Genomic DNA, 26,114 nt, shown 5'->3' with positions numbered 1-26,114 from the left:
GTAACTTTTCCAAGCTCTGCTCACATATAGACAATGTGAACAGATACTCTATGCTATACGTTTGGAAGCCCTACTCATCAATGGGCATAGGGAGAACAGCTGAGTGCTAAACTAGAATAGCTGGAATGATGTCCATTCAAGTAATTCCATGTACTACATTAACATCAAATGTGCACTGCCAGTGAATGAAGTAATATCCATGTGGATGAGAAAGCTACCCAATAATAAGTGTGATAATGTTATACAGAATCCAGGCAGAATGGGGACAGAACATATCCAGTTCCACACATGCTGGGCATGTGTCTGCTTTCATTAATCCTACTAATTTTGGGGATACTGCAGCTAAAGTGGAATTACTGATTTGGATGTCATGGTAAATCAGGAATGGGAGAACATGAATACAGGTTTAAACACCAAGGAACAGTAAGCCAGAAGAGAAACAGAAACTTTATAGGCCACAGCAACAAAAACACAAGAAAGTAAGGAATCAATGGTGATTGCTTGGAGGAGGGAGCTGAGTAGCTTTATGGACCTCACAGCCCATGGGGGAAGGTTCTAACACTGAATCCCATTGATTTTCCCCCAGGCTCAGAAACAAGGAAAGTCTTGAAGGTGGCTGAATGTCGAACTTCTTTGCCCACTGCATGGTTCCAAGGCCATTAAGAAACAGAGGGAGCCATTGATCCAAGACCTTCAGGACAGAATGTAAAGAAGAGGAGCAAGAATGTGGTGGGGAGAATCAGAACTTTTCAATATTTCACACATGCACCCCCCCCATACACATATATCAACATTTCCCCCCTCCTGCTAGCTTGATCTTTCTCTCAAGCCACAATAATGGAGGTCTGAGGATTCAAACTGTTTGATGTGATTCTTATCAGTCGATTTGTCAGTACAAGACCTTGATTAAGAATTACAGCAGTGAGAAATCTGATCCAGTATCCCCAACGTGATTTTGATGGAGACAGGTTTGACCCAATCCAGTATACACATAATATTACTAATGCAAACCAAGGACCATCTGCATTTCATCCTACTAAGAGGTGTACTGAAGTGAAAGCTATAGGGATTCTTATCCTGCATAAGGGCAGAATGTGTAACTTGTTTCTATGTATGGAAACTATTTATTCCAGAAAAATATCCAGAAATAGTGGATATCCAGAAAATTATATATATATATAAACTTCCAGCAGTGGCACAACATTATGTCAAATCCACTATGATTACGACTGTATCTGAGATATCACAGCAAATCTGCTACATCACAGCACGGAACACAGAAACTTTCCATTCCATTCCAGAACTACCATTGCATCATAGCCTCTGAGGATCAACACTGGCGAGACGTAGCTGTGTCCACTTCTGTTGTGTCATTGCCCTGTTTTATTGCGATGTTACCCATCCTCCACTTTGCTGAGACTGTAGGAAGATAACATAATTAATACCAATTGCCGTGACTACTTCTTCCACATTTAGTCTTTTATATCTGAAGCTAGACAAGGAACTTCTCAAGGTACACTAGCAAATGCTAATGGGCGCAACACTTGTAACTATGAACGTGGTTTATTCCATGATCATACGATCTAAAAGAGAGACAGTAAAAGTCAGCTACACAGGCAAGTGAAGAAGAGTGGGCAAGGGAACAGAAACAATATGTGAGTGTTTGGGATCACAGTAACCTGCTCATAAACCTTCACCTTTGAAAGGGAAGCTGTTAATTGCATTACTGATAACACATCTCAGACATCAGTGGGAGGGTTAAAGGTTTGCACTACATTTTTCAATTTCAAATACAACTACTGCTCTTTGGTGTCAATAGATACGGTGCCAATCAATGTATGTGAGTTGCAAAGAAACAGCCTGATTAAGCGGTAAATGGAATGGAGTGCAGTGAGAGGTGAAAAGATACAAGGGGACAGTCTATACACAAATGCATGTACCGGCCCATTTAGAGTGCTCTCTGCATTGATATGCACTGACTTTCTTTCATACACACACACACACACTGAAATATACTGTGCTGTTCAACACTCAAGCTCCCCAGCACTACTTCACACCATCCTACTCCCAGTTTCCTGTTAGAGCACACATATTTAAGTCTGGATACAGGACAGAGGCAACCAGCTACAATACCCCTGGATGTAACTGCTTTTCCTTTACCACACCCCCAATACTTGTCTGCAGACAAAAAGTAGGACAGGTCTCAACATAGATCAGGGACCAAAATCTTTTGGCTGGATAGAAAAGAAGCAAGAGAGATTATCAGTTTCTCTTTTCAATCCCTAAGAAAAGTGAGAAAAGAGATGGCTTTATTCTTCACCCTTTTCTTTCTCCAGGGCAATGTGCTCCTTGGTCCACTTGGCCTTGGTGGTGTCCTGGTCCTCAGCAGAACCAAGGTCAGACGACAGGCCCGTCATTCCATCACCATCACCATTGCCTTCCAAATCCAGTTCTTCGAAGGAGGAGCCACTGGCCCCTGACTCGCTGTAACTGTGCTCACTGCGATTGTCTGCCTCATCTCGGCCGTGGCCAGACGTGAAGGGGGACAAGATGGAAGTAGCCACTGAAGTCTCTCGGCTGTCAGTTGTGGCCTCCAGGCTGATAGAGCTGGTCTCACTCAAGGTGTCAGCCCCTTTATGTAGAAACAACAACAAAAAGTTAATACTGGAGAAAGTTGATGAATTCAGAACAATGGAGAGGAAACCACTACACATCTCAACCCTTGCACTTCTCTGAACATAGTTAGAATTCTTCCAGCAATATGAGTTTTATAAAACATGCAAATTCATCCCACCAAGAAATATATCAAAAGGACTTGGGAGGTATTTAAGAGTAGATAGGTATCTCTCCCTACCACCTGATTGCAGGGAAGGAGTGCTCATCCTAAACCAGTGCCTGGAGGATGTGAAGGGCTGGATGTGGGCTAACAAACTGAAACTTAAACCAGACAAGACAGAAGTACTGCTGGTCAAGGGAAAAACTGCACCAGGGATGGGGTTGAAACCTATTCTGGATGGGGTTGCACTCCTCTTGAAGGAGCAGGTCCGCAGTTTGGGGGGAGTCCTAGATCCTGCCCTGCTGCCTGAATATCAGGTGGCTGCAGTAGCCAGGAGTGCTTTTGGCCAACTCAAACTGGTCTACCAGCTGCGTCCATTCCTGGAGGCAGTTCACTTGGCCACAGTGATACATGCATTGGTGACATCGAGGCTTGATTACTGTAATGCACTCTATGTAGGGCTGCCTTTGGAAACGGTTCAGAAATTGCAGTTGGTTCAAAATGCAGCAGCCAGAATGTCAACTGGAGCACGGCGCAGGGAGCATATCACCCCTGTGCTTTATCGACTCCACTGGCTCCCAATTTGTTTCCGGGCCCAATTCAAAGTGCTGGTTCTGACCTTTAAAGTCCTAAATGGCCTTGGACCAATGTACCTGAGGGACCGCTAATGCCCATATGGACCTGCCTGGGATTTAAGATCATCTGCCTCTGGTCTCCTCTGCGTGCCTGGAGTGAAAGACGTTAGATTGACAGGCACGTGGGAGAGAGCTTTTTCAGCTGTGGCCCCCAAGGAATACCCTACCTCAAGAAGTCCACTCTGCTCCCTCCCTGTTGGTTTTCCGGAGACTTCTGAAAATGATCTTGTTCCGGAGAGCCTTTGGGAGGGACTGAAGGTAGAGCCTGCTACTGATTTTATGCCTTCTATGTTAAATTTTACCTTTGTAGTCCCTTTATTACCACCCTATTGTAGGGTAGAAGGGCAGGATAGAAATATTTTAGATAGATAAATAAATGGATTCAGCAAGTTGTTATATGAGGCTGTCACTGGCTGTATAATGGACTGATAGGAACAAAAGAAGCTACTTTATACTCAGCTGGTCCATCTAGCTCAGTACTGTCTACCCTGATAGGCAGTGGCTCTCCAGGGTTTCAAGGCAGGGCTCTCACCCAGTCCTACCTGGATTGAACGTGGGACCTTCTGCATGCACTGAGCTATGGCCCTTTCCTATGCATCACGTGATATCTTACTGATTTAAGACTCTTGGGTTCGGTCTATAGGTATAGTTTTGAAGACAAATGGAAGCAAAACAACAACCCTGTGGTTCTCATCCCTATTAAAACATTTAAGAAGACAAAGGAAAAAGAAATCTGCTTCTAGGCTAGATGCTTGGCTGTCAGCATGCTTGAGGAACCTCCCCCCCCCCCCGGCCCAAACTCTGCACACTGCAAAACTGGCAAATCAGGAACCATTAAACAAATGAAAGTTTTTTTCAGGAAAGCAAAACATAATTTCAGCCATAGAAAAAGGAACACAAAATAGCATTCTAATTCATTGGTGATCCAGTAAAACAGTATTGGCCTTCCTATCTTAAGGACACTGGTTCTGCCCCCAGGCACCTGGTTGGCCACTGTGAGAACAGGATGCTGGACTAGATGGGCCACTGGCCTGATCCAGCAGGCTCTTCTTATGTTCTTATGTTCTTACATTTACCTAGACTGACAAACTATTCTTCCCACTTGGGCAGAGATTTCATGAACAAGAGGCTTCTCTGTACAGTCAGTGACCCTCTTCCCCCATGTCAGACTGGATTCTGTCCTCACCAAGGAAATAATTCTTTTAAGGGCTTAGGTCCTCTTAGGAAAGCAAACTGCATGACTGAATCTTGTTAAAGAAATTACCTAGTAAATCAACACAGTTGACTTAGATTCAACCTACAGGAAAGTTTAGATGAGTTTTTAAGAAAAGAAAAAGAGGGACAAGAGCTTTCCAAGCTCCATTCAATAAAAAGGCAGCAAAAACCCAGCCTGATTTAGTTTTCATTTCCTAGAGATTAGTACAGAAGACATAGTTACAAAACTGGTATACAGTGAAGGCATGTTTATGATGTGGGGGTCCCACTGCTCTTTCCCCTCTCAACATAAGGATCTGAAAACATTTGTGCAAAACTGGGGCTTGGCATCAGACTGAGCTCTAGACGAGCTCTCTGCTTGAAATGTAAAAATAATATTGTTGGAATATCTAGGACATGTTAGGAAATACATCAGGATGACCTTGACCAGGAAATACTGGTAAACATGTTTTTTCACCCCAGAAGTTCTAGCATACTCCATCTGTCAAAAACCAAGAGTTCCTGCATTAGAGGAAATGTTGACATGAGGAAAGTACATTCTGATTGCCCTCTACTGGGCAAAAAAAATGGCCTCCTCTCTTGCAATCCTATCCCCTTTCTGAAATGCCATGGCCTTCCCCTCAACAGGATTCAAGGCACAGAAGTAGAATAGAAAGACTGCAAGAATGAACATAGTCCACATTTCTTATTTACCAGAGGCTCCCTTCTAGGGCTTCCTACAGCACCATTTAGTATGTAAGTAAACAGAGAATCTGAAACACACACATACAAAGAGAGAAGGGGGGGAGGAATGGAATCACACAACAACTGACATCGGGTAGACAGGTAGCCCAGGACAAGCTTATTACCAAAGTCTAAAAAAGAGAACATTTTTGTCCAGCTGTTAAAAAATGTACTGTGGAATCCCCCCCCCAATAAAAACAGCTGCTGCAATCTAGCAAGGGGCAAACTCAGGCACACCCAGAGTGGGTGGGTGGGAGTTTCCTCGGTGCACACTTCAACAATCTTTGGATTTGGGGAGAGAGGCTTTCCAGAGGCAGCCAAGAATGCATTCATGCTTGCACAAAACAAGCTGTGTCTACTTGCATTGCATAACCTTTCAGTTACAGGCTTACCCAGCAGGGATATGAAAACATCCCATGCATATACATTTCATTGCCTGCTCACTCAAACTTCAGAACAGTCCTCATCTTCTGCAAAAGGTGGAACATACTGCTTTCGTTCCTTCTGTTGCTATGTGGATCTTGACAGATTTTATGGATATCCAGCAGTGAAGTCTTTCTTCAGGATAGATCAGCGGGGAAAAAGGAACAGAGGAGGTCACTAGAAACAAAGTCTCTTCCTGAAAACAACGGTCTGAATATGTGCTGGGGGAAAATGACTTTAGTGAACTCCCATAGGAGCCTCCCAAGGAGGCAGTAGTATGCATGACATGAACCAGGGGTGGCTAAAAAAACTTTGGGGCCTAATCTCCCCCCCCCCACAAAAATGTTTGCCTTCCCCAAGACCCCATCAATTTTGGCAGTGGTGGCAAAAAGAAAAATTAAAGTAGACACAGTGCTGGGGCAGGCAGAGCTCAGCACCCTGACAGGAAGCCCTTGCCATCAGATTGATCCTTTGATGAGTGGAGAGGGGTGATAACCCCCCCCAGCTGTTTTGTTTGGATCAGCCAAGGAGGATGACTGTGTGCCTGTCTCTGCCTCTGTGTATACGCCAACGACAATGTGCATCTCAGAGTGTGGGGTGGCCACACCCACTTGCCACCACAACGTGACCCCTGGAGGTTTGGCCAAGGGTGAATGTGGCCCTCAGATCCCAAAAAGATGAACCACCCGATATAAGTGGTTTCAAGGCACATTCTGGGCCCTCCAGAACTTTGCCTTATCCCTCCTCTCCCCATCAGCAAATACCAGACACTTATCCAGTCCACACTGCTGTCAAAGACCACCTGGATTTCTGCAGGATGTTGGTACTTCTGAGATACTCTTGGTTGCCGCTCCCCTCAGTCTCTCTCGGTTTGCAAATAAAAGTCTCTTTCCTGTTACAGAGCAAGTAACTGGCCTGGAGACTTGAGTGCTTTCAAATGAGTCCCCCCTTTACTCCTCAGATGCTGTTCTGACATCAGGTTCAGCTCCCTGCACATCCACAAAGACAGCACTAAAACCTGCTCCCTCCAGCACTTCTATCCCCAATCGTGAGTGATGCATGAGGCACAACAAAGTTTTGCATTTTGGGAACATGGTGTGCCTAAAGGTTTTAAAAGTCCAAAGGAGACATTAAGGATTTGATGGAAAGTTGCCCACTCCTTTCACTGCAGTTCTCCAAGTGTAAGCCCTCTTGGTGGTGATGGTGGCGATGCTGCTGCTCTTTAAGCTACGTCTTATTCTAGGATGAGAGTCAGCACTGCACCAGCCCTGTTGTAAAAAGTTTAGTTCCACTTTCTGTCTTCTAGAATCTGTAGGCTCAGATAATGCCAAAGTACACAAGGGGTGTCCTAGCATATATATATATAGGTTCAAAATAACAGAGAAGCATGCACACACACAGTGTTTAATAAAGGCTCCTTTAAGCACAGTTGCACTTCACACAGAGCCCATAGCTCAGTGATAAGAGCACATGTTTTCCATGAGAAAGATCCCAGGTTCAACCCATGGCATCTTCAGTTAAAAGATTTTTGGTAACAGGTCTGGGAAATATCCCCGTTTGACTGAGACCCAGGGCCAGTGGAGGCCTGTCCATTGGGGCTACTGGGGCACAGCCCTCCCAATGAGAATGTCAAGCAATTTTTAAATACCCTCCCAAATCTCAAAGCCACACACTCTTTCTTATTCCACACACGTTTTATACTTCTATTTGATACGAAGGCTGCGCCCCCACCTTCCAAACCATCTGCTCCCATTGGTGGTACATGCCCTGGTCTCCTCTCGCCTAGACTACTGTAATGCGCTGTACATGGGGTTACCCTTGAAAATGGTCCGGAAGCTACAACTGGTACAGAATGTGGTGGCTCACCTGATTAAGGGTAGCCGCCGCCGAGACCACATTACTCCAGTGCTGAAGGAGTTGCACTGGTTACCAGTTGCTTTCCGGGCCCAGTTCAAGGTGTTGGTTTTGACCTTTAAAACTCTACACGGTTTTGGCCCAGTCTATCTGAAGGAGCGCCTCCAGCATCATCAATGTTGCCGCCCAACAAGATCAGCCTCAAAAGACCTCCTCTCCGTCCCACCAATTAAATCAGCTAGACTGGTGAGAACTAGGGAGAGGGCTTTTTCAACCATGGCAGCCATTCTATGGAATTCCCTCCCAAATGACATCCGCCATGCTCCCTCCATAATGAGCTTCCGCCGGACCTTGAAAATCTGGCTCTTCAGGCAGGCCTTTGGGGTGTGTTAGGTTTTAGTGTTACTGTTGGAATTTTAAGGTTTTAATGTGAATTATATGTTTTATGTTGGGCGTCGCCCAGAGTGGCTGGAGAACCAGCCAGATGGGCGACTAATAAATTTAATAAATAAATAAAATAAATAGCCAGTGGAGGCCCCTCACTAAGGGCAGGTAGGGCACTGTCCATCCTAAAGTCCCAAACTTATAGCCCAGTCCCTTCTCTGTTCCTTACATTCATATTCAATACATTACCTATAGCCCAGGGTCCTTTCTCTGTTCGTTACATTAATATTCAATTGAGTACCTCACATTTAGAGACATTCTGGACTAGTTTCTGTTCCATCTTGTGTTCTGGCCAGAGCTTGGAAAAGTTACTTTTTTGAACTACAACTCCCATCGACCCCAGCTAGCATGGCCACTGGATTGGGTTGATGGGAGTTGTAGTTCAAAAAAGTAACTTTTCCAAGCTCTGGGCCTAATCATATGTGGATAGCACAGTCAATCTCAATCATTGCTATGGCCCCACCCTTGTCTCCAAGGGTGGTGGTGGCAGAGCTTGGAAAAGTTTTTTTGAACTACAATTCCCATCAGCCCAAGCCAGCATGGCCACTGGATTGGGCTGATGGGAGTTGTAGTTCAAAAAAGTAACTTTTCCAAGCTCTGGGTGGTGGTAATAGTAACAATAACAACAACAACAATAACAATAATAACAATAATTTCTACTAGGAATGGCTTAGGGAGGGCAGGGGTCCCTCAGCACCTCCAGTTTGATTTTATTTTCCCATAGAACAAGCTATAACAAATCAGGAGGAGTCCCTCAGAAATGCACTGGAAGTCTCCAGAGCTTGGAAAAGTTACTTTTTTGAACTACAACTCCCATCAGTCCAATCCAGTGGCCATGCTGGCTGGGACTTATGAGAGTTGTAGTTTAAAAAAACATATTTTCCAAGCTCTGGAAGTTCCATAGCATTAGGGCAGGACTATGAAGAGCCTCCCCAATGCTCAGAGCCATGCATTTCAATCTGAGCCAATCTGATGCATGCATTCGCAAACTGCTTGTTTGGCTGGCGTCATAATGGGGGTGGGGAACCTAGTTTCTCCATGGCCTGTACTGTGCCCTATTGTAGGTGGAGAGATGGAAAGGAGATTCTTGATGGCAAACTGCCTTTAAAAAAATTTTGGCTGGCATCGTAAGGTGGTAGTGGTGGTGAGAATCTGGTTTCTTCATGGGCCAGACTGGGCCTTTTTATGGGACGGTATAAAAGCTGGAACAGAACCTGCTGGAATGGAACGTTAATAAAAGAAATTGATGTAGAAAACACTGGGATGTGTAAGAGACACTTGAGAACAACATTGAAGAACCAAAGCCATTCCAATATTTTATTTATTTATTTATTAAATTTATTAGTCGCCCATCTGGTTGGCTGTCCAGCCACTCTAGGCGACGTACAAAATAAAAACATCCAAATACATTAAAACATTAAAAATCTCAACAATAATAATAAAACCTAACCCACCCCAAATATATTTTATTAACCTGTTAACAACCAAAATGCCATCTGAAGTGGAATGGAACAGCCCGGAACAGAAATTTCTGAGCAAGCCAGGCCTACCACATTCACCATTCACATATGACTTGACTGATGTAATAAGCAACAAAATTTCCATGCAAACCACATTTTGATACCTGTTTCGGGCTATAACACATTTTTACAGAAAATGGTATGGAATGGCAACTTCCCAGTGAGGCAGACCTACCATATTCAGCAGTCACACATGACTAGATGGGATTCATGCAATAAGCCACAAAACTTCCACAAAAACCATGTTTTGATAACCGTTCTGGGCTATAAGAACATCCAGGACCATTTTCCGTAAAAACGTATTATAGCCCAGAAAAGTATCGGAGCATGATTTGCATGGAAGTCTTGTGGTTTATTGCATAAATCCCATCTAGTCTTGTGCGACTAGTGAAGTTGGTAGGTCTGGATCACCGGGAAGTTGTCATTTGGGGGCATTTCCCCTAAAATACATATTATAGTCTGGAACGGTATCAGAATATGGGTTTTGTGGACATTTTGTGGCTTATTGCACGACTCCTATCTAGTGATGTGTAACTGGTGAATTTGGTAGGTCTGGCTCACTGGGAAATTGCCGTTCCAGGCTGTTTTCCATAAAACATATTATAGCCTGGAGCGGATATCACAATGTGGTTTGTGTGGCGGTTTTGTGGCTTACTGCATGAATCTCACCTAGGCATGTGTGAGTGAATTTGGTAGGCCTGGCTTGCTCAGAAGTTGCTGTTCTGGGCCATTCTGTCCAGTTCCAGATGGCATTTTGGTTGTCAAAGGGTTAATAAATATAATATTGGCATGGTTTTGGTTCTTAAATGTTGTTCTCAAGTGTGTCTAACACATCCCAGTGTTTTCTGCATTAATTTATTTTATTAATGGCCTGTTCCGGCTTTTACACTGTCCTCCTCTTTACTGTCGCGGGGAGGGGAAGATGACATTCTTGGTGGCAAACTGCCTCTAAAAACTGTTTGGCTGGTATGATAAGTGAGGGTGGAAGTGGTGGTGTGGAGAATCTGGTTTCTTTACGGGCTGGATCTGAACTGGACCTTTTTTATTGTCAGGGTACGAGGGAGAGGAAATCAATGGTAGCAAACTGCCCCAAGAATGGGCTGGGCTGGGCTGGGCTGGACCTTTAACATTTATTTTTATTTATTTAAAGTATCTGAATATTTGATATGGACTTATGCAAGATAATTAACTCTCATTAGTGATAACAACATCCCCAGAGCAGCCCCCTCAAGTCTAGTGGGCACCAGCCACCACTGAGTGTAGCTATGGCAAAGAGGTCCCTCCCCTCCCTGCCAGCTTGTCAGCCCTCTTAGAAGGCGTCTACTCAGGGCCGGCCCCAAGCATGCTGGGACCTTGGGCACCAGTTTGCCCCAGGACCCGGCATGTGTGCATGCATGCACAACCGCATGTGCGCCTGTTGAGCCTCCACTTCCTCACGAGGGCCAGGGAGGGGGGAGACATGAGTTCAGGTTTCCCAGCTGTCAGAAGGCGCGGAAGACCAAGGAATTGTTGAGTCTGAGCAAGACGTTGGGAGGGGGAGTGAGTTTGACTCCAGGCCAGTTCCCACGGATGGTATGGTCTTGGAAGCGGACAGCGCGCTGTCCCCAGACAGGTCGGAGGAGCCGTTGGAAGCACACACACCGTCACCCTGCTCTTGATGCCACGAAAAGCGGACAGGACAGAGGCAGGACTTGCGAAGGAGCCAGAGATTATGATCTAAAACTTTCCCTACTTAAGACTGCAGCTCTCTGGGTAGAGTTGCTGAGTCAACTTTCTTCACGCGTTGCAGAGCATGTCTAGAGTGCAGTTAGGGAATTCTAGTGAGCTAGCTTAGAGATTTCTATGAAGTGTACAGCTTTTGATGTATCCATTACTTTAATAAAACAAGATTTGATTGCACCTGCATCTCAGCCTCGTGAATCCCGTTCTGAACAGGACAGCGCCCCACCTACCTATCTCCAGTCTTTTGCAGCTATGTGGGCTGCGTGCACAGCACTACCATTAACCAAGATGGTGGCCAAGTTTTCCTTATGGGGCTGAAGCCTTCGCCACCATCTTTTTTGATGGCACTCATGCATGCTACTCACGTGCATCTCTGCTGCCAACCAAGATGGCGGCAGGGGCATCAGCACCTTAGAGAAACCTAAGCCGCCATCTTGGTTAATGGTAGCGATGCACACACACTGCACACAGCAGCAAAAGAAGTCAACAGAGAAAGGTAGGTGGAGTGAGGGAATGGCAGGCGGCTTGGAAGCTCCGCGGATCACGGAAGGGGAGCAGAGGGGCCCTTGTAGCCCCAGGGGCCCTCGGCCAGGGCCCCACCTTGCCACCCTTTGAAGCCAGCCCTGCTTCTACTCCATCTGCTGTTAAGAGGCCCATCTAACATAGGCAGTATAGCAAATTAGGGAGCAGTCAAGGAGGAGTCTAGACTGCTTCAAGAGCAACCACTTGGTAGTCTTAGCCTATGTCAGAATCACACATTGGTTCTGGGCATGTTTAGATATATCTACACATATCACTGAGAGTAGTGGTGGTAAGTTACTCTAAAAGCAGGCTTCGTTTCTTATAAGGCCAGACTGGGCCCTATTTATTGTCGGGGGTTGGGAAGGGAAAGGCTATTCTTCTTGGTGGCAACTGCTCCTAAAAATGTTTGGCTGGCATCATAAGGGGGTGGGGGAAAATCTGGTTCTTCATGGACCAAACTGGACCTTTTTATTGTCAGGGTGGGAAGGAAAGGAAATTCTTGGTGGCAAACTGCCCGAGAATGGACTGGGCTGGACTGGACCTTTTATTTATTTGAAGTATCCAAAAATTTGATATGGGTTTATGCAAGATAGTTAACCTGTGTAAAGGTGATTGATCAAAAGGAGAAGGAATATAAAAACAAATCTCTGCTTTTATAAAAAACAATAAACTGAGAGATACCTTGTGTGAATGTCTAGAGTCCCCACGCCAGTAGAATATTGGAGGAACCTGTGGAACATCTTTCTACAGTATTCAGAATGGATCATATGGTGTGAAAGACTCCTTTTTGTAACATTTTGGCTTCTTGTTTTTCCCCACCTGCCATATCTTTTTCACTGAATGACAGGAACTTATAGGATTGGTTTTATTTTTTTATAAAGAAACTCTGGAGATTTTTAGGGAATAACTATCATCCATGATACTGCTATGACAGCAGCCAGAATCTTTTCTGAACCAAAGCAAGATGCTTTACAGTTTAGTTAGGTGCTATATGCAAAACTGGAATGCTTGCAAGGGAGGAGGATAGGAGAAAACCAAAACTTAGCCACTCCCCAGTGATCACATTGGCCACACTCCCATAGCAGTCCAACCAGGTCTAGTGGGCATCAGCTGCCACTGCCAAGGCTAGTTCAGTTTAAGGCAGCGTTCTGTGTCTCAGAAGACTTGTGAAGAGGGTGACACAAACATCTTGTTGTTTAGATATCCAGTGCTGGTTTAAAAACCAGAGAAGCTTGTTTTCCTATCAACTGGATTCTTCTGGGTGTTTAAATATTTATTCCTAAAAATAGGTGTCTAATTTTTTCCTTTTCCTTTTTTTTTTAAGAATGAGAAATGCTCTATTATCCACAACTCCAGCATTTCCCATTTTATGCACAATATTTCTGGAGTTTCAACCACAACCCATGTGCTCTTCAAATAGAAGAGAAACTACTAGAAAGCAGGCAGATACGCACAGATAGCATAACTAAATACATACATTTCTTGCAACAAAGCTAAGCCAGTACACTCTCTTATTTTATTAGTAACAGAGGTTCTAATACCAGTTTGGGAAACTTTTCAGCATGGCATATGGTGGCACTCAAAGATAAGGGCTACAACAACCACAATTTAATCAGGACTTATCACAATGGCCTTTAGGGGTCATAAAGAAAGCATACACCCTGCTGGATGAAGCCAATGGCCCATCTAGTCTAGAGTCCCGTTCTCACAGTGGCCAACCAGATGCCTATGGGAAGCCCACAAACAGGACCTCAGTGCTACAGCACTTTCACACTTGTGATTCCTAGGAACTGGCATTCAGAGGTATACTACCCCCAACAGGGGAGGAAGAACATAGCCATTGTGGCTAGTAGCCATCGATAGTCTTATCCTTTAAGAATTTGTTTAATACTTCTTTCAAGCCAGCCAAGTTGGTGACCATCACTACTTATTGTGGGAGAAAATTCCATAACTTTAACTATGTGCTGCGTGAAGTACTTTCTTTTCTCTGTCCTGAATCTTCCAACATTCATCTTCATTCTAGTACTACGAAAGAGGGAGAACAACTTCTTATACGAATCTGAAATTTTAGAGTCGGAATTCACTTTGACACTGACACTGTTATTTAACAAATATTACAAAATATAGTTCATTACGAAGCCTAGCAATATCATGGGAGTCTGCCAGAGGGTATGTACAAAAATAAACTGGGCATTCTGAAGGTTCCCCTATGGTGAACTCCCCCACATCATTTCCTTCAACAGGATTTAATCCCACGGTCCCCAGCCTTTTGCAATAAGAAGAGGTGATTTTATGCCTTACAATGGCTCTTCTCCCCATTTAACCTAAATGGCTGTTGGCACTAAATAATAACAATTTTTTAAAAGCTGCAACCCTGATCCCAATCTAGAAAGAAAAGAAGAAACAAAGCCTTTTATAGTCTCTTTGACTCTTTCCTTGAGAAGACTCATCAATAGCTATAATGCACAATCTGTACTCCCTTAGGAAGCACTTGTCAATAAAACAATCAATAAAAACAATGGACTTAACATCGCAGTTTTATACAAAGTGCACCAAGAAACTCAACCTCACATATAAATGGCTGACTCTAATTTCCAGGGTCACACAGCCAAGCTGCACATCTATTGAAGAAGAGTCTGCTCACAGCTACTTCCACAGGAACATGATCCTTGCCTTCCCAGGTAGTACAGCAGCCTTTCCCAACCAGTGTGCCTCCAGATGTTGTTGGACTACAACTCCCATCTTCCTGACCATTGGCAATGCTAGCTGAGGCTGATGGAAGTTGTGGTCCAACAACATCTGGAGGCACACCAGTTGGGAAAGGCTGTAGTACGGGGCCAAATGGCTCCAAGGCACACAACGGTGAGAGCATTCCCTTTCAACCTTTTCTCCTGGTCTTGTATGGCATGATTAAGTAGGTCTGGGGAATCATGAGCCCTGTTTAGGTGTTCTAAAGCTGTAATCCTACACTCACCTACCTTGGAGTGTCTCACTGAACTCAGTGGGACTTACTTCTGAGTAGACATTATCTGCAATTTTCCCCAGCATAAGGCTTTTTTTTTTTGTAATTTTTAATAAAAGGCAGGGTTAGTCTGGGGGCAGGCAAGATGGTTCCTCCCCCTGGAGAGGAGGCAGAAGATTGTCAAGAACCCTGTCTGTCACATCCAATGGGAGGTATCATCCCTTTCAGAGGAATGTCCTCCATCCTAATCTGGCAGGCTGTAGTTCTCACTAGCACAAGTCAATTTGTAAGTAAAACGTGTGGCTGTTGCTTTTATCCCAGCTTGCTTCACCTACAGAAAAATGACTGACCATAAAAATGGGGGGGGAGGGGGCTGGAGCAGCACATCAAACAAGAGTAAAGTAGTTGAACAGGGCTGAGAATCATGCAGGTCTATGTTGGGAATGGTGATATAGATCTGTGCTGTGGAGCTATGGATGAACAGGGTTAGTATTTGAAAATGTGATGGTGGGACTGCAGCTCAGAGAGGCAGAATGTCTAGGGGAAGACTGAGGTACTGTGTGCAATAAGAGAGCAGCCAGGTGCCCATAACAATTCTTCATATTATAACCTGGTTTCAGTGCCTTAGCTACACATGTGCTGATATTCAGGCTCATTTCTAGCATTTTCTAAATGCAAGCCCAAGAGGCTCCAATGAGTGGCATCACACCATTCCTACAGATATCCTAAGGAGGTGAAAGCTGGGCCTTGAAGAGTGTAAGGGCTGAGATAGTAGACCAGGAGTAGCCAATGCAATGGTGCCCTCCAGATGCTGTGAACTACAATTCCCACTAGCTCCAGCCAGCATGGCTAGTGGTTAGAGATAATGGGAGTTGCAATCCACAACATTCGGAGGGCACCAGGTTGCCTACCTGTCTAGCAGAGTGCACATGGAAGCTTGGAAGGAGAACCACTCACAAAAGAGCTCAGCTTCAGAAACTGCAGAGCCAGAATGAAAAAGACTAGCAGAGGTGATTGGCATCCACCTTGCCCCATCCTTATATATAGTACCATTAACGTCTTCGGCATAAGTGTAAAGGTGATATTTGCTTTAAAAAAAACTTCAATTTGTTTTTGCACAATTGTCATATGAAGCTAGCTGTGCTCTCTCCAAATGAGATTCTCACAGGTAACTGCTGCCCAACGAGACAAGTGCTTGCTTGAAAACCACAGCAAAGCCTAGAGAGGGAACAAGTGATAAGAAAAGCAGAAACCTGAGCACAGGCAGGGAGTACATCTTCACATTCCCTTGAGAGAGAGCTGAGAGCACAGGCACAGTGCTTCCTTCCTGGGGCAATTGTGTCTTATAAGCACATAAAATACAAAAAAAATATGACAACAAGCAGCACACTGTCACAGATGGTCTGAGACTTTGTGAGATTCATTTAATTGGCTATGTAAACAGTCTAGTAAGAAAAGGCTCAAGATCTGTAACACTCAGCCCATGTAGGCCACAACAGGTGTCTATACATTTTGGAATTTCCCGTGGCTGTGCCATGCAATCACAATGCCGCTTCATGCCTGTTCAAATGCTGAAATCTGGTGCTTTTACAAATACTGTCTGTGCCCATCGTTAATGTGTACAGGAGAAATCAGTGTCAAAGAAGGGGAGTTCAGGTGTTCTGTCCCTTTGAGATAAAGAACTCCTACCTTTTAAGGCTGCATCTGTTCACAGAAAAAAAAATGTGTGCGTGCGTCAGAACACTCAAATGCAGTAGCAGCATTTCTGGGTGCTACTGTTTTGAGTGCAAAGGGGCTGTTTTTCTGTCCTATATGCCACTGGCCACATTCACAGGTTTAAGCAACAACAAAAAAGTCCAAAAACAAAAGACAAAAATGTTTGTGAATGTCCTCTGAGCCCATCTGCACATGTTGCATGGGATACAAAGGTTTTCTCTCAAGGAGCAACCTACGTTGCAGGGAATGGAATCTGCACTCTCTCAGCACTTGGACAGCAGTATCCTGTAGTGAAGCAAATGTTATTCCTTCCCCTGCAAGCTCAGCTGCTATGATTTGGAGAGCTGTCTGGTGCATGGTTACAGTCAGAGACAGCCTCTGACATTGCTGATTAGTAGGGCTGCTCTAACAGCAGTAGGGGAAGCTTGGCTGGTATCAACCCATGACAGGGCCTTTTTATTGGTGGCTCCTCATTTATGGAATGTCCTCCCCACTGAGGTGTGTCTGTTTCCATCATTATTGACTTTTAGGAGGAATCTGAAAACATTCCTTTTTAGCCATACATTTGATGGCCGAAGGAGACTGATCCTAATAACAGAGATCACGGGAAGAACATTTTTAACTGCAACTGTGTTTTAGAATGTTTTAACTATTTTTAGAATGTTTTTTTTTTTAAAAATGTTTTGTTGATGTGTTTGCCACCTTGGGCCCCTTTGAGAGGAAGGGCAGGATATAAATTTGATAGATTATATTAGATAGATTAGATAACAGTGACTCCTCTGTCATGTTGTTATGACCAACCACCCAGTGTTCAAGTGGTGGGAGGAAAAAGATCAAGACAAATCTAGCTGAGGAATTCAGCTGTTTCTAGAGATATAAAAGGTTAACAACAAAAATAATCAAAATAATGAGAAACTGTTTAGAGGAGGCCTTTGCAATGCAGCTACTACATTCACACAATTGCTCATTTTCTACTATAATTCAGAAACCTGAGGAATAAGATTTCAGAAACTATTCCAGGTCTTGTCCATACTCCTATCTGCTCATCCTATAGATTGCTGTGTCTATCTTGCATTCCCACATAAAATCTCAGCACATTCCCTCACCCCCACTTTCAAATCCTTGTCTCAAATACTCATGCAATCCACTCCTCTGGAGCAGTGCATTCTTAGTTTTGACAACAATGCAACTAAAGAGCTAAAGAAGAAATAAGTGTATCAGATTAAGAGCAAAATCCTGTTGTTGGTTGCCAGGGCAACACACTGGATGACAAAATCTTCATGGAAGCCATTGATCATTATTAATTATGACAACACTTTCAGTTATGTTCTTGCAGCTGAGGAAAGGATTGATGCTTTTTATAGCTGAGCCCCATACATGTGTTACTTGTGTGTAGGGCATAGTCGTGTTTAAGTTGGAGTGGAGCCCTGTCCCCCAACATTGCCTCTTCTTCTTCCAACAACTGTTGAGGACAATGATCACAGAACTGTAGGCATTCCTCATTGCTCTAAATCAGCGTTACCCAACCTTTTTTGACCCAACGCCCCTTTGCAAAATCTTTTTGTGCCCAACGCCCCCCTTAGATTAAGTAACTAATTAAGTCCACACTTATGACATTGGCCGCTTTTCAGCATTGGGAACCGCTGACCTAGAGACACCTGAACACATATAAGGCCTTTACCGGGAAGAAAAATCCACACGAGGGCAAGGAAAGACCTGCTAACACAAGCAAAGTGAGCACCGTGTCTCTTCACTGCCACAAACAGGGCACAATGATGCAGACAGAATTACAACAGCCTGGGCAAATAACGCCTTGTCAGTCAGATACAGTAACGACTTCTTAGACTTAGTGCTACCAAGCCTGGGAGGAAGGCAGAGGGAGGTGCGCGAGTTGCAAGATTTGCAAGCGTCTGCAGTGGCAAGAGACTGCATACCGCAAAACCTTCCTACTGCAAAAGCGCATGCCGCTCCTGCAGGGTCTTGCCATCTGACTCAGACCCCCTCATATGTCGATGAGTTCACAGCTCTGTAGTTCTAGCCTCCAGCTTACATGTCTTGAGAAGGTGAGACATTTTGAGAACAGCTGCAAAGCAGATATATCAACATACTTCTCCTCCTCACCTCGACCCTCCAAAAGAACACAGCTTTCTCAGCTTTGAAATGCCTTCTTATCCTGGCTTCTCATTAAATCCTCATAGAAGGGGTGAAGGTATGAGGATATTTAAATTAGGGCGAATCAGAACATAGGAGAGAAACCCACCTCAAAGAACAGGGCAAAATCAACACTGTAAGGTAATAATAGAACCCCCTCATTTTTTCCACCCTGCCCAAAGAAATCTCAGCATGAAATCTCTGCTGAGACCGAGCCTACAGTTTCCCTTCTTTTGTCTCTGGGGATATAAGCAGATCGTGGGGCCTTTCCCCTACAGCTCAAGAACTCCCGCAGGCAACCCTTGCCTCCATTCCCCCAAACATATCTATAGCCACCATCGATGTTACTGGCAAAATAACCCGCTTTACTCTGAAGTAGCATACATGTGACTTCAGGTACAGTTAAGTAAACCTGGCTTGGCTTGGCTACATCCTCCTTATGTTTCAGTACTTTAGCTGTGGTAGGTTAGTGTGGGGCAAAGAATGATGCTGTGCTTCCACCCTTCTTTCTACCCTTTCTACTTAAATGCTTCAACTTCAGACCGCCAAATGTCAACGCCCCCCTAATGAACCCAAACGCCCCCCTAAAGTTTGTAGTGACACCAACATCCCCCTGAAAGGCTGTAATGCCCCCCAGAGGGGCGCTACCGCCCACGTTGGGAATCGCTGCTCTAAATAAAGCACACAGCAGGAGTAGGCCAATTCCAGTCTTGCAAGAGGCACACAGTATGGAATGACAAGACTTTTACCCAGCCAGCAGAAGGATCAAGATTCAAAGCTTCCCGCTATGAAAGGTCCTGACTGTCATAGCCCTAGACTAGAATTCCTTAGATGCAGCATCTTCACACAACAGCAGCCCCAAGAAGGAAAGAGATCCACAACCTTCCCTTCCAATCTAGATTCACAGGCACCAGAGCTTGCATCTGTATTCCCTGAACCCCAAAGAGGCACTTCTGCCACCAAACTCTGATGACTGGATCACAGACTCTTTGGAGGATCAAGGAAGACCTGATGAGCTTCCCACTAAGGTGCCCCTGCAGCTTGAAACCTATTGCTTGTAAGAGGTGAACAGCTGTAGAAAGAGAAGCTGGCTCTTTAACTGGATCAGCTACAGATTCAGGAGACAGGGCTTTAATACTGATAACCTGGCCCAGACTATAAAGATCTGACAGTTGCTCCAGGACAGTGATGAGATAATGTGTTCCCTCTGTTTCAGCTGCTGGGTGGGTAATTATGGGTCCTGAACTCTGAATCAGCACCTTAGTCCTTGTCCAGGGTTCTGACCTTTTGAAGTCTGTTCTGGAGCCCTTGGCATCCTGGTCTCCATCTTGCTTGGGCCATCACCGCTTTCTGATAGGGGATGTTGCACCATTATTTTCAATAGGATCTTTAAATAATCTTGGCTGATTTGCCTTTTTATTGCACAGCTACGAGAGTGCCTGTATGCTATAGTCAGCATGGATTTTTTTTGCATACTGCAATGTTAAATTGAAAATACCCCCAATGCCATTCTGATGCTTCCCATAAGCTCATTTCAAAACAAAACTTTACAAAACTTATAGCCCTGAATTCTAAAACGCTTGCTTAACAATCCTCTAAATTTTCATGGTGATACACAAAACCCACACCAGACCTTTATTTCACTTAAGAAGGTCATGGCTTCCCCCAAAGGATCCTGGGAAGTGTAGTTTATGAAGGGGGCTGAGAGGAAACTCTTATTCCTCTGACAGAGCTCCAGTGGCCAGAGTGGTTTAACAGTCAGCCGCTCTGATTGAAGCTCTGTGAAGGGAACAGGGCATCTCCTAGCAACTCTCAGCACTCTTCACTAACTACACTTCCCAGGATTCTTTGGGAGAAGCCATGACTGTCTAAAGTGAAATAAAGGTCTGGTGTGGATGTGGCCAGTGACAGCTTTGGTTTAAATTTGGGTGGAAGGCAACATGTGCCTGCTGTAGAATAAAAAGGTGGGGGGAATGCTGAAAAAGAATGGTACTGTTCACAATGTTTTCCTTTTGGAAAGGAAAAGGGGTTCCCCTCTGCCCAGTGCCCACCCATCTCTTCCCCTCCCCCTCCCTCCCTCCTCCTCTTCTCCTCCCTGCCCCTCCCCCAGGTCAGTTTCACCTGTCCTAAGCATGACTGCACAGGAGTAAATCCCACTGAACTCAAGGATGCAAATGATCAGACCTGCCTTTCCCCTCCTATCCCCTCTCCTCTCCCTTCCTCCTCCCTTCTTCCTCCACATTACCAAATTCTTCCAAGCTACACAGCAAGTGGATTGGACTGTGAAAGACCAACCCAAATTGTGTTTGCATTTTGACCAATTTGTAGGGCAGTCCAGTATCTCAGAGAGGAGGTCAGGTGTCCTGCTCCCCTGGTGCATTCACTATAGCTGCCCAATCTCCCTGCTTTTTAAAGTTTGATAGAACTATCTATTGGCTATAGGTACGCTCTTAAACCGCAAGGTTTTTTGCCTATTAGTGAATATATATATGATTTTGCATTCTGCACCAATGTTTCTTTGTTCTATGATCTCAGATGTTGTAAGATCAAGGGAAGTCAGAATTTGGTTGGACAACTCAAGTGATCATCACATTATTAATGATTTTGTAATGACACTCTTTTTGAGGCAGTATTGAGTCATATACTTGTATAGCACTAGCAGACAGTATGTAACTGAGCATATTTTAATGATATCCAGACATATTGTTGTGAATAAGACTAAATGGAATGTTCCCTAGCAAACATTTTGTGTGTGTGAAAAGTGGGTTTTAGGGCCCCGAAAGATTTTTCAAAATACCTCTAAAAGGTTCCTGTTTTTGCACTGGTTCATAACAATTCACAATCCTGGGAGCTGCAACCTCAGCCCCATTTTTTCTTTGAAATATATTCATCCTAGTAACAGTGATATTGCTACACTGTGAAACAGATTTGGTGACATAATGACGTCACTGACAGCAGTGCTTATGCACGAAATACTGTCCTTGTATTGAGCTAGCTTTGTATGCCTTCAGTGACATCATCATGTAGCCAAATCTTATTGGTTGCATAATGATAACACACAAGTAAGATGAATAAGGGCTATCTTTCAAGTATTCTCCATATGTAAAATAGTTACCTATACATTGTTACCAAATGCTGTATGTGTGCTGACTTAATCTATAGTCGATGGCTTCACTCACTTTCCTGTGTGCTCTGTAATGCATTCACTTATTTGTCCTGGGGACTGATCTTGGCCTCAGTGTGCGACATCTGTAAAATGGGTAAATGTTTTTAGAACCATTTATTTATTACTTTTATTATTTTATATCCCACCCTTCCTCCCAGCAAGAGCCTAGGGCAGCAATTTAGAAACGTATTCCTTAATAGTATGTGGAACAGTATGTTCTTCTATCTGTTCACTTGATGTGCAGTCTGAAACTGAGCTCCTCTGCTTGAGTTAATGACAGTACTTTTAGTTCTTCCTTTGTGATTGAGACAGAATTGTAATCTAGACTTTGTGCTTCTTGTCAGAGTTGTGATACCTGACATCAGATGAGAGTAGCCCTATTTGATGGTCAGAGCCTTGTAAAAACATGAAATAGCTGTACACCAATAGACAGAGCAGTGCTATGCTCTACCCCTGACCTACCAGGCTCCACCATTACCCTATGACACCATTTTGTGACTAATTCCAGCTGGTGAACCCCAAAGTTCTGGCAAAAGGGAAAAAAACAGGCAGCACAAATATGAAGTCTGCCCTCCCCTGATCTATGACAAACGCCTACTAGTTTTTTCCAGCTGTATGCACTTTGTCCACATGATAAGAATACACAGTATTAGAAGAGGGCAATGTAACTGTGCAGTATGTGTTTGAGCTGAATTTCATGTTCCCAGAATAGAACAGCACCAATATTCCACACAAATAATATCTGAGCTACAGCCACAATGCATGTATCTGCCAAGAATCATAGCATCTGCCAAATGCCTCAAGATTCCAGAATAAAAATTACTTAATAAACATGCATTCATTGAAGGGGAAAATGTCATAAAAGTGCAGTTCAACTTCTGCAAGATCAGGGAACCCTGACATAGAAGGTACATGTTCACTAAGTCAAAATACGTTGATCATCAGGAAAAAAATCTCTCAGCTTTTGCTCTGAAAAAACTGCTCAGTTTCTGTCCAAATGTTCAGGGGGGGGAAATATGTGATTTGCAAGGAAGATGAATGTTACTGGTAAACAAAGAGTGGACTCCCCTACTGCTGCATAATTCACAAAAATGCATGTTTTAGGTCAGCAAATCAGATGAGTACCTACCAAAGGACTAAGCTCTATCATAGCCTTGAGCGGGGAAAGGGAGGGACATAAGGGGAGAATTGGAAGCACCATCTTTGAGTTTAAGAAACCCTGCAAAATATGGTGTGCTCAACTAAATGGAGTCACACATGGGACATAAATATAATGTGTGAAGTTTGGTTCTGAGTTGTTTTTTAAATAGAACTCCTTGGGAAATATGTTCAAACATGGTTGACAGCAGGATATGTTCAAACATGGTTGACAGCAGGCTCCACACCTCTCTTTAAATACCTCAGTGGCAGACAAAATAATATTTATCTAGTATAATTAGGGTTCTTCAAGTGGTCCTTTGTGTAATCCTATAGTAACTACAGGACTTGTTTTGTGGCTTTATATTTCTGGATTTTATTTTATTTACTTATTTGTTATTTGTTAAACTTATATACCGCCCGACTAGCAATAGCTCTCTGGGCGGTGAACATAGAAAATACAATAAATCACAATATGATACAATAAAACATAAAGACAGTCTAAAATCAATTACAGCAAGATTTTAAAATTAAATTAACATTAAATTAAAATGCTTCAGAGAAAAGGAAGGTTTTAACTTGACGCCGAAAAGAAAACAGTGTCGGCGCCAAGTGCACTTCCTCGGGGAGACTGTTCCATAGTTCGGGGGCCACCACTGAGAAGGCCCTAGATCTTGTCACCACCCTCCGGGCCTCTCTATGAGTTGGAACCCGGAGGAGGGCCTTCGTAGTAGAACGTAGTGTACAGGCCGGTTCATATTGGGAGAGGCGTTCCAACAGGTATCGTGGTCCCGCACCGTATAAGGCTTTATAGGTTAATACCAACACTTTGAATCTAGCCCGGAAGCATATTGGCAGCCAGTGCAAGCGGGCTAGAACAGGTGTTATATGCTCAGACCACTTAGTTCTTGTTAGCAGTCTGGCTGCCGCATTTTGCACTAGCTGTAGCTTCCGAACTGTCTTCAGAGGTAGCCCTACGTAGAGCGCATTGCAGTAATCCAAATGCGAGGTTACCAGAGCATGTACCACTGATGTAAGGTCCTCTTTACTCAAATAGGGACATAGCTGGGCTACCAACCGAAGTTGGTAGAACGCATTCCTTGCCACCGAGGCTACTTGAGCCTCAAGTGAGAGGGAAGAGTCTAAAAAGACTCCCAGACTACGAACCCGCTCCTTTAGGGGGAGTGTAACCCCGTCCAGGACAGGGTATATATCCACCATCCGATCAGAGAAACCATCCACCAACAGCATCTCAGTCTTGTCTGGATTGAGCCTCAATTTGTTAACTCTCATCCAGTCCATTGTCGCGGCCAGGCAACGGTTCAGCACATTGACAGCCTCACCTGAAGAAGATGAAAAGGAGTAGAGCTGCGTGTCATCAGCATACTGATGACAACGCACTCCAAAACTCCTGATGACCTCCCCCAACGGCTTCATGTAGATATTAAAAAGCATGGGGGACAAAACTGACCCCTGCGGGACTCCATATTGGAGAACCCACGGTGTCGAGCAATGTTCCCCAAGCACTACCTTCTGGAGACGACCCGCCAAGTAGGAGCGGAACCACTGCCAAGCAGTACCTCCAACTCCCAACTCCGCGAGCCTCTCCAGAAGGATACCATGGTCGATGGTATCAAAAGCCGCTGAGAGATCAAGGAGAATCAACAGAGTTACACTCCCTCTGTCTTTCTCCCGACATAGGTCATCATACAGGGCGACCAAGGCTGTCTCGGTGCCAAAGCCGGGCCTAAAACCCGATTGAAATGGATCTAGATAATCGGTTTCATCCAATAGCGCCTGGAGCTGGCCAGCAACCACTCGTTCCAAGACCTTGCCCAGGAATGGAACATTCGCCACTGGCCTGTAGCTGTTAAAATTGTCTGGGTCCAAGGAAGCCTTTTTCAGAAGTGGTCTCACCACTGCCTCTTTCAGACAGCCAGGGACCACTCCCTCTCGTAAAGAGGCATTTATCACTTCCTTGGCCCAGCTAACTGTTCCATCCCTGCTAGTTTTTATTAGCCAAGAGGGGCAAGGATCCAGTACCGAAGTGGTTGCACGTACCTGTCCAAGCACCTTGTCCACGTCCTCGAGCTGAACCAACTGGAACTCATCCAACAAAACATGACAAGACTGTGCTCCGGACACCTCACTAGGATCAACTGCTATAACTTGAGAGTCTAAGTCCCGGCGGATGCATGAGATCTTATTCTGGAAGTGATCAGCAAACTGATTGCAGCGGGCCACCGATGATTGCATACCACTTCAGTAACTTTTAGTTCTTAAGTGGTTTATAAATCTGCAAATAAATGGTTCTGCACCTTCAGTTCCTTCTGCTCAGCTGCAAAAATATCAAACAAGCAGTAAGACACATCAACAGAGAGAAGGGAAGGAGGGCTGCATAACTTCATGGATGCCTGCACGAAGGGCACGGTGCTGTGTGCACTCTTACAACTGAATGACTGGTAAGCTAACAGTCTTGGAGGTGAGTGCAGGAAGCATCACTGAAGATCTCACATGAAGCATCAGCATAGGAAATCACAGTTAGAGCATACCACCTGATAAATGAAGATGGGACAGCCCATATGGCGGAGCATGCTGTCTGATAAACATAGATGGGACAGCCCATGTACCAGCTCCGCAAAGTTCAAAGAAGGATGTTTAATGAAACTATGCTGAGGAGGTAGCTACTCCAGGGAATCACTTGACAACTGGATTGTTTGGCTAACTGGTAGCACAGATTAATAGCCAACTGTCATGCTTCAATGTATATATTATTCACTAATAGGCAAAAAACCTTGTGGTTTAAGAACGTACCTATAGCCCACAGATATTTCTATCAAACTTTAAAAAGCAGGGAAATCGGTCAGCTATAGTGAATGCACCAGGGGAGCAGGACACCTGACCTCCTCTCTGAGATACTGGACTGCCCTACAAATTGGTCAAAATGCAAACACAATTTGGGTTGGTTTTTCACAGTCCAATCCACTTGCTGTGTAGCTTGGAAGAATTTGGTAACAGGTGCCTCTGAACATATGGTGAGTGGTGGCGACACCTGCCATCTCCAAAGTTGGAGAATTATATTTTTGTATGTTTGTTGGTGTTCTTCTTACTTTGCTTCTTTCCTGTGTTACTAATGTTTCTACAGAGA

General features: G+C 44.3%; 1 protein-coding gene across 6 annotated transcripts in view; it reads right to left on the bottom strand.

The window, feature by feature from the left end:
- Positions 1–429: 429 nt before the first annotated feature.
- The window catches only part of TEX264 (testis expressed 264, ER-phagy receptor), a 216,964-nt gene continuing 191,279 nt past the window's right edge, over positions 430–26,114 (bottom strand). For 4 of the 6 annotated variants that reach the window (XM_061617909.1, XM_061617912.1, XM_061617910.1 and 1 more), the window contains exons 6-7: positions 2,321–2,632; positions 430–1,419 (exon numbers count right to left, since the gene is read on the bottom strand). In XM_061617909.1, the coding sequence (XP_061473893.1) occupies positions 1,331–1,419; positions 2,321–2,632 (401 nt within the window). In that variant the 3' untranslated portion in view covers positions 430–1,330. Of the gene's footprint in view, positions 1,420–1,544; positions 2,633–26,114 lie in introns of those variants that run through there. The other 2 variants (XM_061617911.1, XM_061617914.1) reach the window with 2 other exon arrangements.

This window comes from Rhineura floridana, chromosome 3, assembly GCF_030035675.1.
Source record: "Rhineura floridana isolate rRhiFlo1 chromosome 3, rRhiFlo1.hap2, whole genome shotgun sequence".
NCBI lineage: Eukaryota > Metazoa > Chordata > Lepidosauria > Squamata > Rhineuridae > Rhineura > Rhineura floridana.
This window is presented reverse-complemented; position numbering and strand designations above follow the sequence as displayed.